Source organism: Thamnophis elegans, chromosome 9 (genome assembly GCF_009769535.1).
Source record: "Thamnophis elegans isolate rThaEle1 chromosome 9, rThaEle1.pri, whole genome shotgun sequence".
NCBI lineage: Eukaryota > Metazoa > Chordata > Lepidosauria > Squamata > Colubridae > Thamnophis > Thamnophis elegans.
In genome coordinates, this window is record NC_045549.1 from 41670207 (window position 1) to 41686712 (window position 16506).

General features: G+C 38.2%; 1 protein-coding gene across 8 annotated transcripts in view; it reads right to left on the reverse strand.

Moving 5' to 3' along the window:
• Positions 1 to 13815, reverse strand: part of SPATA5 (spermatogenesis associated 5) — a 157401-nt gene extending 143586 nt beyond the window's left edge. For 2 of the 8 annotated variants that reach the window (XM_032224527.1, XM_032224532.1), the window contains exons 1-9: positions 13613 to 13814; positions 12025 to 12149; positions 11726 to 11883; positions 9611 to 9669; positions 7222 to 7848; positions 6391 to 6520; positions 6093 to 6149; positions 4605 to 4770; positions 3396 to 3651 (exon numbers count right to left, since the gene is read on the reverse strand). In XM_032224527.1, coding sequence (XP_032080418.1) covers positions 3396 to 3651; positions 4605 to 4770; positions 6093 to 6149; positions 6391 to 6520; positions 7222 to 7848; positions 9611 to 9669; positions 11726 to 11883; positions 12025 to 12149; positions 13613 to 13745 — 1711 coding nt within the window. In that variant the 5' untranslated portion in view covers positions 13746 to 13814. Of the gene's footprint in view, positions 1 to 3395; positions 3652 to 4604; positions 4771 to 6092; positions 6150 to 6390; positions 6521 to 7221; positions 7849 to 9610; positions 9670 to 10585; positions 10706 to 11725; positions 11884 to 12024; positions 12150 to 13549 lie in introns of those variants that run through there. The other 6 variants (XM_032224528.1, XM_032224530.1, XM_032224529.1 and 3 more) reach the window with 6 other exon arrangements.
• Positions 13816 to 16506: the final 2691 nt, after the last annotated feature.

The window sequence follows — 16506 nt, forward strand, 5'->3', positions numbered from 1 at the left end:
AAACACTTCTACCATTCTTAGGGGCTGCCTGCAGTTTCGGTTAGCATACAGCTAATCCAGAAAGGGATGGCAAAAGGGGTTGAAATCCGAGCCCCCCCCCCGAGGCCTGCAAGCGTCTCTGAGGTCACTGGATCTCCCCAAACCTTCACTGTCTCTCCGGGACAGCTAGGGTCGTAAACGACCCGTCCATTTCTTCCGGAATAGGGGAATTTCAGGAATGGCCTGAAACTCCATCTATCTCACTGCTAAGCCCCGCCTTCTTCCCATTCTGATTCATTCTTGGATCTCTTGCCTTTCATTCCCGCACAACAATTCATGCCACATAACACCATATCTTTTCTCTGCAGGTAACATTAATTCAGAATATTGCACATTTTCTGTAACACCAATTCATAACTTCAGGCATACTGTTCAACTTTTTCCTTTGTAAATTTATAATTTTATTTTTCTACTTCATAAGGTATATATCAACTTCATATCTTCTTCCCCTTTTCTCAAATTCCACAAACATACGACGTGTATAATTTTCTTTCAATTCATTTCATTTATACTTTTTATCACATACACCTCTTTCATTCCAAGTGTCACTCTTCAATTAAAATGGTCCTAAATATTGATCTCCATTTCCAATATATGGCTTTAGTACTGCAAAAAAAGAATAGACCAGCTTATCATCATTAATTCTACAATACTTAACAATTTGAGCACAACTGAGCTAATATGCTAGATGTTCAATCAAATCCCAATTTTACACCATGAATGCTCACATTATTTTCTGCAAGTTAAAGAATCTCTATTTGAGACAACCTTGAAAACTAACATACTGTTGCCCAAGTCCCACCAATTAGGAGACACATAATATGTGTTGACTCCATGAAGATATATTTGGAAATGTAATGAGGTTTATTAGATAAACCTCATTACATTTACTACTTATGATGGAAAGGGAACTTTATTATATTATTTAAGTTTGTACATTAATTACAAAAGTAATATAAAATTGTTCCTGTTTATACAAGTATAAGAATTTGGTCCTTCACAATCTGTAGTTCAACTGGGTAAACTTGGAAGGAGGAATGTGGAATTGTCAGGCTTTCTGAATGCTTAGTATTTGCTGAAACATGCCTATTGGCCTAACGATATTGTGCCAAGGCACAGGGAGCAGACAACAATATTAAATTCATTTAAAAGAAATGAAACCCATTACATAAAAAGTTGTTTCCTCCAACAAGGGCTATCACATATGTTTGCTTTATTTTCAGTGCAGTTGTCAGTTGGATTATTATTCTTGATTTTAAAACTATTCACAGCTGCAAATCATGTGAAATAAAATGAAACAATGCATTAGAAAATTCTAACAATTAGATTGTAATTTTTTTGTCAAAAGTTGTGCAAGTATTAACTTTTCGCTGCGGCAAAATATGCAAGTACTATGTTATACTTAAAACAGTCCACTTCTTCTATATATTGGCAAGAGGCACAATTATATGCAAGGTTGTGCAGATTTTATTTCTTGGGAGTATGATGCATGTGAGAATATATTACATAAAACTATCCTTAAAAAATTTACCTAGTGTCAGTTTTACTAATGATTTACTATTTTGCAGTGTATAGCATCCATGTGTTTTCAGATCTTATAATCATCTCAAATTTTCCTACTTTTTAAAAATACTCAACTTCAATGTAGGGTTTTCAGAGATTCCTTTTAAGTTTTACACGAGGAAGTTTTAAACATATTTGCATGAAATCTTACCTCTTACCACTAGAGGTCAGCTGAAGAAATTGTATTTAATAGCAAATTATTTAATTCACATCCAAATGTTTAACTGATCTTCATGTATATTTTTTAAAAAGCGAATGTATGCTATTATATGACATTATTTAATGCATTTCTATTTTAAACATTGTTTTGTTCACTTTTTATACAATAGAGAACAAGCTAAATCCTGAGCATAGTCACACTAAATGATATACGAACAGACTTGTGCTTGACATAATGTTCTGTTCTGTTATAAAACCTATGTTAATCTGATCTCATAAATAAAGTTTTCCACATTGATTTTTCTCTACAGCGTGCTATATTGAGCCATGTTAGTAAAATGCTAAACTGTAGACACAAATCATGTAAACAGGATTCATCCATTCTACTTAAAGGTAAAGGTAAAGGTTCCTTTCACACATACATGCTAGTCATTCCCAACTCTAGGTGGCAGTGCTCATCTCTGTTTCAAAGCCAAAGAGCCAGCCCTGTCCAAAAACATCTTCATGGTCATGTGGCCAGCATGACTAAAAGCCAAAGAATGACTGTTGCCTTTTTTAAAAAAAAGATACAACCTGCTGGTAGCCATGATTCATATCTTAATTCATATGAATTAAGTAAATTGTAACGCCCTACCCTTACCAAAACACCTTGTCATACCATGATGTCATATCTATTTCCCCAGGATGATGTGACTTTGTGACCATCTCAGAGCACCTTTTTGGCTTCTGATCCAATTGCTTCACTATCCTGATTGTTTTAGGTAAAGGTTCCCCTCGCCCATATGTGCTAGTCATTCCCAACTCCAGGGGGCAGTGCTCATCTCCGTTTCAAAGCCGAAAGGGCCAATGCTCTCCAAAGGTGAGACGTCATGTGGCCAGCATGACTAAACAGCAAAGGCACCCAGAACGCTGTAACCTTTCCACTAAAGGTGGTTCCTATTTTTCTACTTGCATTTTTACATGCTTTTGAACTGCTAGGTTGGTAGAAGCTGGGACAAGAAACAGGAGCTCATTCCATTAGGCAGCACTAGGAATTCGAACAGCCGAACTGCCGTACCTTTCTGATCGACAAACTCAGCATCTTAGCCACTGAGCCACTGCATCCTTTTCCATTCTACTTAGCACAGATCAATTCTCATGTAAGTATTAAGAGGATTCCAGTGGTTATATATGTTTTAATTAATCATATTTAAATAATCTTACACTCAAGTATAAATAGATACCATGCCTTAGTACAAGTGGTTGATTGCAGGCGGGCATACGGGAAACTGCCTGGAGCACCGGGTACCGTTCTGGTACAGTGCTCCGGAGGCCCCGCCCGCGCTCCTTACTTGTCTTTAAAGTCTTCAGCGCTTCTGCACACGCGCATGGCACATACAGCGCCTGAGCGATGCTCCGCCGAGTGGCTGTAGCATCGCGGAGGCGTCGCTGGACAGTAAGATGCATGCGCACGCTAAACGCGTCCATGTGTACGACAACGGGCCCGTTCCAACCGTACCAGTTGGAACAGGATCTGGAACCCACCACTGCTTAGTACATATATACAGATAATGATTTATTGTAAGTAAATAATATCTAAATGCTAAAGTCATCTCAATAACACTGATGTTCAGTGGGAAGCACACTTAGCTTACCTGCTTCCTTGCACAGTGCTGCTAGGTCAGCTCCTACATATCCATGGGCACTGTCTGCCAGTTGAGCCAAATCTGTTGTTGACAATGAGTGAGGAGTCTTACTGAGAAGCTTCCTTAAGATGTCTAGTCGATCTTGAGAATTGGGAACTCCAATTTCTATCTCTTTATCAAAACGTCCCGGTCTGCGCAGGGCTGAATCTAGTGCATGAGGGCGATTGGTAGCTCCAAGAACTAAGAGCTGCCCCTCATTATCTTCCTAAATGACAAAACAGTTTTACTGAAAACAGGTTTACTGTAAGTTGTGGAAATGACTTCTCATTAAGTTCACAATCCAAGATACACATAAAGAGATTTGGTTCCTTCCAAGATACCACTAAGCTTATTGAAAAACAATGATCTCGCTTTCTAAAGAATTCTACAAATATTTATTAAAACAGGCTCAGATAATTTATTAATAACAGATTTTACATAATTCTAGAAAAACTCGCTACTCGCTTATCCTTATTTGCCACAGATAAAAACAATCAGGGCAATGCAGCATTTGGCATCAGAAGCCAAAAAGGTGTTCTGAGATAATCACAGTCACATCATCCTGGGAAAATATATCTTTCAGCTAAAGATTTGACATCATCATGGTGTGACAAGATGTTTTGGTATGGGTAAGGCGTCACAATTTACCTAACTCATATGAAAATCTCATGGCTACCAGCAGATCATATCTTTTTTTTAAAATGCAACAGGAGTAGAATGTGTACCTGTGGCCTTTCCAAAACAAATATATCATTCACTATGGCACAATTTCCAACCATGCAGCACTGTAATGTCTTCACATAATTAACTAGTTCTGGACTCTACTAACTAAGCCATGAGTATCAAACTTGACAGTGTCATGTGACATTATCATGACCCTTTTTTGCCTTTGCAGAGCTGGGGTGGGTGTTGCCTATACGTGACACATCCAGCCTGCGGGCCACCAGTTTGACAGGCGTGACCTAACAATATAGCTCCATCATGACACTTTCCATAGACGGAACAACATATGAGGCACATCAATACTGCTATGTAATGTAAGCTTCTATTTCATAATCTGAAATCTTCACTGACAAATAATTTTTTCCCCAAAGCATTCTTGAGCAAAACATTTAGTATACGTTACAAGATGTGCTCCAGAGTTGCAGAAGAGATGAGCAAAGAGACAAAGAGACTTACTGATCCAATGCCATCCATCAATGTTAACAATGAAGCTACAATTCTTTTTTCAACTTCGTTCTGGGATTCTTGTCTCTTTGGACAGAGCGCATCAATTTCATCAATAAATATAATGGATGGTCGTCTTAATAAAAATGAGAAATAACATGTTCCTTGGAATATACAACTAAAAGCAAAATAACAGCATACCTCTTACAATATGCACACTAGAATAAATATGCATATAAAATGAAAAGGTAAAGACATCCTCAAATTAAACTCAATGTCTACATTCTATACGGTCATGTCCTACTTCTCAAACCACTATTGCCTTTTTCTAGGGTATTTTTTTCAACCTCATCTACTAGCTCATGGGTGTCAAACTCACCACATCACATTACTGTCACATGATGTTTCGTGACGTTTTTGCCATTCACGGAACTGGGATGGGTGTGGCCTGCATGTGACACATCCAGCCCATGGGCTGCCAGTTTGAAACCTCATACTAGCCTCTGACATCATGGTAGCATCCCATCAAATTACCCATCAAATTACTAATCGGGTCCAACTCTGCTTAATTTTTTCAAGATCAGCCAAAGAGGTTGGGTGCTGCCACCTGCTATGACAGCCAAAAATCACACTGAATAATTTAAGAGAATAATAATGTATCTTAAAATAGTGCATACATTCAAACACTAACTATAGGCCAAAATTTGGAATACCCACTCTTTAACCATCATAGAAATAAAGAGAGAAGAGGTTATTCTTCCCCAAAACATGAAAGCAAAATGTAACCCCAATGAAAATACAAACCAAAATACAATGGCTATGAAAATAAAATCTACAAAAAAATCAGTATGGCACACTGTCATTTATAACTTTCTACCAATTATCCTGAGGTATGGGCTTTTATATCTACCTACCTACCTACCTATCTATCTATCCATCTACCCACCCACCTACCCACTCACCCACCTACCTACCTAGGTAAGCAGTATGACCCTTATGAGCACTAATCAGCCTACAGATATCTTATTGGTGTCCATCAGCCATGTTGATTCACATGACTTAATATTTACAAAAATATTATTCTAACTAAAAATAGTAAATGGGAATCTGGCATTCAACAAAACAAATTCCAGCCTTTGGCATCATTAGAATGCTTCTGGACTAAACTGCATGTTCATTTTTTGGTGACTGTAAGTCAATGCTTTCTTTAGAAGAAACTCCATCTACCCAAGAAGAAAAACTAAGCTAAGTTAGAAGTGCTAAAAAGCATGTTCTAAAGATAGAAGAGTTGGTAGGGAGGAATGTAATACTTTGTCTTCTAAGAAATAAACATTTTGTGGGCCCAGCAGCCATTTTTAAATAGACAAACTCCCTCTCTTGGCAGCTATTTTATGAGGGCTCAAAAATATTTGCTCTAAATATGCCATTAGAGGGGGGGAAATTACATGTTCCTTAAGTTAAACCATCGGAAGTAACTTCACTGAAAGAATAGAAGCATACCGTAAAGAGGCTTCAGAAAATATTTGTCGTAGCCTGGCTTCACTTTCTCCATAAAATCTACAAAAAAATCAAACATGATTCAGTGTCAAAAGTGTGACCCTCATACTGTTTCCTATACAGATAGATTATTGGGTGAACATCTTGATATAAATACATCATAGGTCCTTCATTACATTTACAGATGTAGCTGTATCCTATCTGGGTAGCAAAGAAACACTGTATTTTAAATACAGTAAGTACATTGCTAATTTAAATTTAGATAAAGCAAGACTGAAATAAATCAATGAAGGGCACTTACTTGCTTATTATTTCTGGGCCATTAACTGTACAGAAGTGAGCTTCAACTTCATTTGCAATTGCTCTGGCTAGCAACGTTTTTCCTGTACCTGGAGGGCCATATAATAGCACTCCTCTTGGAGGTGGGATTCCTTCAGTGTCACACATAAACAGCAAAGAACTGAATTTAATTCTTGGACATTGTATAAAGTTAAAAGTTCATAATCATAATAATAAAATTATCCCTATATTAACATTAAATTACTAATGAAATACTGTATTATATATGAAATGTGTCATAATTATTTTTAGAAGCATCCCAAATGGCAGTATTTGTAAGGAACTGAACAATCAACAGCACAATTTTTGTTGCTAAGAGCCATTTTAACTACTGCTGTCTATTTGTATCTTTTAACTTAAAATAATTGAAAATGTCTGTGTAAACTTTTATACATTAGCTTTTAAAAACCATGAGAGTTGCTTTTTCATGACAGTTAACATAGAAATATTTTGCTACTCTTTCGCCGATATGGACTATAAAGAAAACTGCCCAATTCTAAGAGGAGTTTTTTGGATGCCACCACAGAAAAAATATTTGGAAAAACTGATTTAGGCCATTAATACATTCCCGCTTATTTAACAAGCTATGGTTAAGCAAAACGTGACAGACAAAAAAAACCAATTAAATCATTGTACAGTACTTGGCAGGTGAAGCAAAATACTAAAAGCAGTATAAGATCTGCCATTTTAAGAAAAACAAAGGCATTTAAATTGTGTCTTATATTATTTTACAGGGTTACAAAATGAAGTACAAAGTAATTTATATCACATTTTTATATCATAGATATCCTACCATATTTTCTAAATAGATCAGGCTGCTTCAAAGGAAGCTCAATCATTTCTTTTATAGTTTTCAGCTGGTTACTGAGTCCACCTATTGAATCATAAGTAGCTTTTGGTTCAAGATTGTACTCTTCTGTCTTTTTGACTTGTGGTTGAATGAAACTGACCCTTGTCCTTGATGATATGAAGTAAAATGTTTCCCAATTCTGTGTCAGTCCTGTTTTATCAGTCAAAGGTAATCCTTCACCTGCAAAACCTTTCTCACAGTCTTGTGATATGATTGATTCAGAATGAAGGTTAGACTCATCACAATCAAGGATCTCTGCTGCTGGATCAGGACTCAATGCTTCATGCCCCATACTATTTAAAGAATCATTCATGGATATATGATCCTCATGCTTACATGGAGTACTGGTAGATACGTCATTGTCTGTTATTACTAGTTTTCCAAACTCAATAGATATATTGAAATGACTACTGGTCAAATTCTCCAGCGGTAATTCCTGTGGTATCTTTAAAACATCCTGCATTTCCTGCAACACACCATCCATTCCTTTCACCTTTGTAACCTTTAGATCACAAGATCGGCCATAGAAAGTAATTTGCAGGAAATTTCCTGGCAATACTATCTTTCCATCTGCAAAAGGAAGATTAAGAAAACCAATCAGATTTCTCACATAGTGTTCGTTTATTATTGCATAAAAGTATCTGTTAATAATACCATGTTTCCCCGAAAATACGACAGGGTCTTATTTTCTTTTTACCTACAAAATATGGCTTGGGCTTTATTATGGGGGGAGGGTTTATTGTTTTGGGGTTGCTGGGCGGCTGCCCTCTTGCGAGTGGGCTCCCAAAGAGCCGGGCATAGCCTCATGGACGAATGGCTGTCGCAGCAGCGCAACACAACAGTCATGAAGCGACCACACTCACGAGCAGCCACCTGGCAAACCCCCTTTGCAGCCAGGCACAGTGCCATTCACTGACCTAGGGGTATCGACAAACCGCGTGAGCGTCTGTTCGCCGCGGCCCGGCTCCCATGGCTTGGCGGCTTCCAAATGCCAGTGAATGGCGTTCTCATTATGGAACCAGGGCACCTCCGCCGCTGCCGCCATCCCAGCCTGGCTTTTTCCACGGCTTCCAACCCGAGTCTTTCGGTAGTGGCTGCTCTGGGCGCATGCTCTATGGTTGTGGGCCAGTTGCCTGCAGAGCGTACAGCCATAGAGCATACGCCCAGAGTGGCCACTGCCGAAAGACTCGGGTTGGAAGCCGTGGAAAAAGTCAGGCTGGGATGGCGGTGGCGGTGGAGGTGCCCTGGCTCCATAATGAGAGCTGGGTCATGCATCCTGAGGCCGAGAGGTGGGTGAGCGAGAGTGGAACAGCCGCTCGAGCAACCCCCCTCTCCAGCTGTGCAGAGTTTCATTCACTGGCATTTGGAAGGCGCCAAGCCACGGGAACCGGGCAGCGGCGAACAGGAGCTCGCGTGGCTTGGCAATTCCCCTAGGTCAGTGAATGGCATTGTGCCCAGCTGCAAAGGGGTTTTGCCGGGTGGCTGCTCGTGAGTGTGGTTGCTTCATGGCTGTTGTGTTGCGCTGCTGCGACAAGAGAGCTGCCGCCCAGCAACCCCCCTCTTCAGCTGGGCACGGCACTGCTCACCAACCTAGTGGTATCCGGAAGGTGCCAAGCAATGCGATCACCTTTGCCTCCCCCTAGGTTCCCGCAGCTTGGCACCTTCGGGATACTGCTAGGTTGGTGAGCGGTGCTCTGTCCTGGCCGGAGGTGGGGGGTTGTCCAGGGGACTTATATGTGGGGAGGGGGCTTATATTTTTGCCCACCAGAAAAATGTGACATGGCTGTATTATGAGGACATGTCGTATTTTTGGGGAAACACGGTAGCCATACATAAAGAAACATAATAATTTTCAAAACAAAAGCAATGATCTTGGTGATCTAATTGCCAGTTCTCAAATTTTAGAAAAGGTTGTATTTTCTATAGTCTTGGTAAGCTTTTACAATAAAATAATAGTCAGTTCTTTAGAATGACTGAAATCAAAATGGGGATATCATATCCTACTCTTATACTTGCTTTTAGCATCCAAAATTAATTTATTGTGACAATAAGCCTGTTTTGAGGTCAGAACAACCTATTTTTGAATAGGACTTTCCTTCTTAAGAGAATATTCTATGCACTTTTAAAAGGCAGCATCTTCAAATTAGATAGTTATAAAGTTTCAAATGCAGCATTTTTCTCTATTCTTGATTCTCTTAATCCAGAGTGATTGTACTGGATCTCCGTAAAACTCAGAAATCCAAGATGTTTGACTACAGGACAGACAGAAATTTATATGTATTTAACATGTAAAAGTATACTATAAACCAGAAAACCTAAACTAAACACATACCTAAATTTCTTAAGAGGCTAATGGACAAGTCTTCAGTACTGATACAGTCATCTTTAACCCTAAGAAAGAAAAAAATAATTGTTGTTAAAATTTAATAAATATATTATTTCAAGAACATCAAATGTACTCCAATATAAGAAATAAATTAGGTTCCTGCAAAAGTTACTTCCGACAGCAATTCTCATGCAGAAGTTTGTTATACTGGTTCTTAGCATCACTACGTGGGCTCATAGAAACTACTGCTATGCAGTCTCTGCCAATTCAATGCATAGACTCTTAAGTCCAAGCCTTAAAAATATTTTGTATAATAGAAATTATTAAGCTAACATCAGTATGGAGTGCACTAAACGTAAAAATTATCTACCTACTACCTACCTACCTACCTATCTACCTACCTACCTACAATAGTAATTCTGGGTAAATGTCTAGCCAATCTGAAATCAGCAATATAAATTTTGTCAATTCTTATATTGATGCTTCTTCTTTTCCTGACATTCTAAAAAGACCAGTAAATATTTCACTTATTCACTTCTGCTTATTTTCTTTCCAAGACAGCCTCTGCTGCAACCAAATTACTTTTATATAATGTTCCCATCTTGGGATATGTCATTAAGGGCTAGAAATTTCTCAAGAGAATTTTGGAAGCATTATCTGGGAAGATTCTAAAGATGAAAACCAAAGATACAAAAGGGGGGGGGGGAAATCTAGTGATTTTGCGCAATGTGAGAAATTTAAAAGAAATATCCAGGAAGCAAATGGAGAAAAAAATATCATTCTTCAACAGTCAAATAGCAATGTTAATCTAGCAGAAGACCCATGAGATATGAGACTCTGTTAATTTGTCTCCTTCAAACTTACAATGCACAAATCCTAAGAGATTTTAAATGGACATCTCATTCATTAAATTTCTTCCTTTTTATCTTGTTACTTACAGTCCTAGAATTATATGAACTATTTTACAGATTGAAGCCTTACTTTTAAATAAATCTTGGTCCTTGTTTCATATGGTTTATAGCCAGTGATATTTTTACTTGATATTGGATTCACAAGAATACTTTCATATCACCAATCCTTGAATCCCCATACTATGGTTCTCTACACAACACAGTACAAAGTTAGTTAATTACAGATAATCCAAATGATTGAAATGAGAATTCCATTCAGTCATCTAAAGTGTGAGATGGGTGGCAAATACATTTTACAAATAAATGAGAAGCATTCAAATTCCTTACAACAGCTTTAAGAGTAAAGTGTCTGTAATCTAAGCTTTCCAAAGGAATTACACTTTACAGAAATACACTACGTGTAATGTACTTAATTTATTCAACAATTCAGATTTCAGTTACAAAGGTATTCTGGGGAATAAGAAAGAAGGTGCATAGCATAAATATACATGTTCTTCATATCCACCATGAGATCTAAAGAAAAGACAAACTGCTTTAAAGTGCTACAATTGTGCTCTCCACACGTTCCAAATTTCCGTGACCCGTCAAAACCGCGGTCCACAAAAGCGCGCTCGACGAAAGCGCGCATTTGACGTCATCACAGCGCGACGAAAAAAATTAAAAATTGAAATAAAAATAAAATTAAAGCAAGCCGATTCACATAAAGGTAAGGGTTAGGTTTAGGGTTAGGGTTAGGTTAAGGGTTAGGGTTAGGTTTAGAGCGTTAGGGTTACGTTTAGCGTTAGGTTAAAGGTTAGCATTAGGTTTAGCATTAGGTTAAGGGTTAGATTTAGGGTTAGGTTAAGGGTTAGGTTTAAGGTTAGGTTTAGGGTTAGGTTTGGGGGGGTTAGGGTAAGGTTTTCGCTTTATTTTTACATTTTTCGATCACAGCGCGATGTTTTCGTCGCGCTGTGATGACGTCAAATGCGCACTTTCATCGAGCGCGATTTTGTCGTCCGCGGTTTTGTGGTGGAACCCAAATTTCTGTTCCAGAAATCAGATGTGAAGCAGTGTAAACGTCCTGGCATGCCACAGTTTTAAATATGAGGAAAACTAAGGTCTTTAAAATACATTTCATTATGATCACATGAAACCCCTTCATCACAAAATTCACTCAGTCACAATAAATTGGAAATCTGACCATAGGTAATATGCATGGATATCAACATACCCTAGCTTTACTTCCACTTCCTCTGCCTGAAGTACAGCACCAGTCACAGGCTGGATCATGATCGTATCACTGGGTACCACTTTCAGGTTCTTCTGTGTAATTGCACTTAAGCCAATTTTTTTACCAGGGAAGCCTGCAACAGGCCATGCTGTGCAAACCTAACCAAAACAATAGAAAATATAGCTATAAAATAATCCATCTAGTGTTGTCCCTTTCAAGGAAAATAAAATACACCATTACATAAACAAACCCCCTACATGCATAAATACACATAGAATTGATAAGAAAACAAACACTACCTCTTGCTTTCCGTTTGTACTGGTAAGCAGCACTGGACGCCCTATGCAAATATTTGCCAGCTTCATGGTGTTGAGTGCCAATTGCACAAAAGATCCTCTGTATATTTTGGGGACTTTGTCATCATCTAAAATTAAAGAGAAAAATACAATTATGCGTGTACGTATCATTTGGTTGATCTAAAATCATTAAGAATAAAGGGCAGATTATCTTCCCACAGTTTATATAAGAACAGAACATGATAAGCAATATGATATCTTTGATTTAGAACATAAACCATGTTTGGGCCATTCAATTAACTGTTGCAAGAATGACAACATTCTGATGTTAAACAAACATTGCCCGTGTTAAACAAACATTGCCTGTGCCCGTCTACTAAAGTTCAATTTTATGCTGTCCTGAAAATATTAGTTTGAGGAGAAAAGAAAATCAGCTCTGCACATTCATTATATTTCTGCATTTTACATTACATAATGTAAGCAATTAGTTAAATGTTGAAAGTTAATGCACCCAAAATGGTCCATGGAAGTACACTAGATGGCAGAGTAGTAAGAAAAAGAACTGCATCAAGCCTCAAATGAATAACTATAACAAAGTGTAGCTGTATGAATTTACTTGAATTAACAGCAGTTGAAAACCTATAATGTATTCATTGGGCAACAAGAGCACACTGGTGTAGAATCCAACTCCCCCCCCCCCTTTTAAAGACAGATATAGTATCTTCCAAAAGATCACTATATGGTAGACATTATGCAGACAGGTATATTATGTTGGAGCCAGGAGCCTTGTCACAAACTAGTTCAAGTCAAAATTGCCATACAGAGTACTACCCAACAACTGGATGGAAAGGCAGGAGAGATCCTTGAAACTACCTAAGCAGGCAGAAGGAATTTAGCATATCCTAGCCCCCAACTGTGACATTCCATAACTGTGAAATTACAGAAAATTCACATGGCATGATCTGTTTTGGAAAAATTATAACAACAAAATGGGAGCAGCTAATTACAACTTTAAACTACGTAGTCCTGAACTGAAATTGTATTCAGTTGAATACAACATTCTGAGGCTCTCTGGCAAAGCAATTCTGGCTTTCCCAACAGTAGTGAGGATGAGATCTACATTGTCCTAAATTCTTACTAAAACATTTTAAATTGATTCCATCTCATGTAGTTCCAGATACCTGCAACATTCAACACAGAAATTTTTAAAAATAAGTGTTTTATATTGAACATTGCAAAAGAAAAGGGATGATCACAAACATACAAACTGCATTTGGGAGCCTCTGTGCCTTAATAGTGTTTGATTTGGACTGGGTTTGCCAGAATTTTGATTCCCAATTCTACACGTTCAGAGGAATAAACTACTAGGTGTATTTCCGTATAATGCAGTTATCTCTTAAGATAACATCTATTATGTGATGGATTGATGCTGTAAGAATATTGCAAGAGCCACGTGTTTCTGTCGCAACAACCAGTGACCGTCCTATACGGTGTTTAGATTCATCGATGCTTTCCCAACCTAGCCTACCTTACAGGCTTGTTGAGAGCATGAACGATCCCCGAGAACCCGCGCACGCTACCAGCATCCTACCCTTGTCCAAAAAGTCTGCAACCGACAAACTCTGCCAACCGAGGGCTTCTTGGGCTGCATCTCGTTCGTCGAGAGCCGAGCCCTTTTCCGAAGGAGGCCGTTTCTTGCTTTTCCTCTTGCTGGAAGAGGACATTGCAAGAATTGAGGGAAGACGCTGGAAAGGCGGAAGCAGCGCCGCTTTACTGGTATTTGGACCACGAGCGCGGCTTCTTCCCCGGAAGACAAAATGCGTTCGAAGAGATATTAAAGAGTTAGAGAACATCGATTCAAGACCGCCTATGCAGTTATTACATATTGAGAAAATAATTTTCAAGCGCTAAAAAAACAACGCCTGTCTCCTCGAGGCGTTTTTTTAAAAGTCAAATTGATCACAACCGTAAAAAAAAATCTAATACTAATGTGCTTTTATTTTTTAGGAAGTTACACCGAATATCACTCTTCATTTTTAAGAGTCTAGGGATGCTCAGTAGCACGGAGAGGATGTTGTTCTAAAATGTATCTCTATGGATAACTTATAGTTGGCTATGTTCAATGTAATGCCGGAAGTCTTTTCGAAATGCAGATTCTCTGGGCGCCTTCGCTTTATTCTCCCCAATAGGGGTCTGATTTGCAATGCTGTTATTTTCGTTTAGTCGCTTCCTGATTAAACTGTTTATTCGGCTACCCATGCAGAAGATATAACTTTAAATAATTGTAGGTGATAAAATCGTAAACTCAGCGTATTAAATGAAATGATTAGCTACTCTCTTTTTTGTGGAATTTGTTTCTAGTTAACCTTAACAGAATGGAATGGAATTAGAATGGAATAGAATGGAGTGGAATGGAAAAGAGAAGAGAAGAGAATTCTTTATTGGCCAAGAGTGATTGGGTACACAAGGAATTTGTCTTTGGTGCATATACGCTTAGTGTACATAAAGAAAATAAAATAGAATACATTCATCAAGAATCAAGATACAACACTTAATGATAGTCCCAGATTACTAATAATAAATCAAAACAAATACTAATAACAAACAAAACAATATAAATTTTAAAGATACAAGCAACATGATGACAGTCATAAGTGGAAAGAGATAAATACTAGGAAGGAAGATAAAAATAATAGTAATACAGTCTTAGTCTTCTTAGTATTAGATTATGTTTTAGAGTGTAATCATATACTGTACACTCACTGAAACAAATTTCAGATTAGTGGATGTTCAATCACAGCCTCAATTTTAAATATTTACTCAAAATTAATTTAACCTAAATATTTCCCCATAATTCGATTCTGATAAATTTCATCAGCATTCTGAGGCATTTGTTTAAGGTTCGGGTCTCTTTTTCAGTCTGTTATTATATTGCTTATTAGAATTATATAAAACAGGCATCATAGCAGAAAATTTCCATCATGTGTGGAGTGCTTGGTGCTCTCTGAGCTGCTGTTTGCTTGCTGACGTTTCATTACCTAATTACGCTGATGATATTACCCAGTCAGGTAATGAAATGTCTGCAAACAAGGCAGCTCAGAGGGCAGCAAAGAATCAGCAGTTTAACTCTGGGCCCACATATTCTTTTCATTCTGTCTGTGTTAAAAGGACAGCGCACAAATTTAAAAGTACAACTGATTATCCTATTTGTAATATTAGTCTGTATTATTTTCAAATACAGACTCTGGCAATATCAATATATTTTCTAGCAATATCAATATATATTATGGCAATATCAATATAGAGAAGAACATCCTACGAACAACAGCCTTGGCTTTGGTTTATTCTGCAGCTGAATGCCAGTGTGTGGTTTAACACCACTCACACCCAAATGATTGATATCCAACTCCACCAGACAATGTGTATCATTTCTGGCACATTGCATCCCTTTCCTGTGCACTGGTTGTCAATCTCATACTGGCCCACATTAAAAAACAAGCTGCCATTTGGCTAAGATTAAGGATGCTGAACAACAAGGCTCCCTATTTACCAGGACAATGCGCAGTCCATCACAAGATTAAAATTCTCTAGGCTAGCTTGGAAAACACCTATTCACTTTCTTGTGGCCTCACCATTAGTATCCCTCACCTGGTTTTGACCTGCTTTGCTCTGATCAAAATTGAACAGAATTAGGTGCGATACTGGAAGACATGCCTCCATCCTACTATCAATGGGGATGGAAAGATTCCCCTTGTTGCGAGTGTGGTGCTAATATGCCGACTTTTAAACATATTGTAACCAACATTCCAGAATAACACTCTGGAATAGCCAACACTCCGGAAGATAGGCTTAAGATACAGAAGGATCTTGACAGACTTGAATATTGGGCAATATCTAACAAAATGAAATTCAATGGTGAAAAAAGTATGGTTCTACATTTAGGCAACAAAAACGAAATGCACAGGTACAGTATAGGTGGTACCTTGCTTAATAGTAGTAACTGTGAAAGGGATCTTGGAGTCCTAGTGGACAACCATTTAAATATGAGCCAGCGGTGTGCTGCAGCTGCCCAAAAAGCCAACACAGTTCTAGGCTGCATAAACAGAGACGTAGAATCAAGATCATGTGAAGTGTTAATACCACTTTATAATGCCTTGGTAAGGCCACGCTTTAAACACTGCATCTAGTTTTGGTCACCACGATGTAAAAATGATGTGGAGACTCTAGAAAAAGTGCAGAGAAGAGCAACAAAGATGATTAGGGGACCGGGGGCTAAAACATAAAGAATGGTTGCAGGAACTGGGTTTGTCTAGTTTAATGAAAAGAAGGACTAGGGGAGACATGGTAGCAGTGTTCCAATATCTCAGGGGCTGCCACAAAGAAGAGGGAGACAAACTATTCTCCAAAGCACCCGAGGGTAAAACAAGAAGCAATGGTTGAAAACTAATCAAAGAGAGAAGCAACCTGGAACTAAGGAGAAAATTC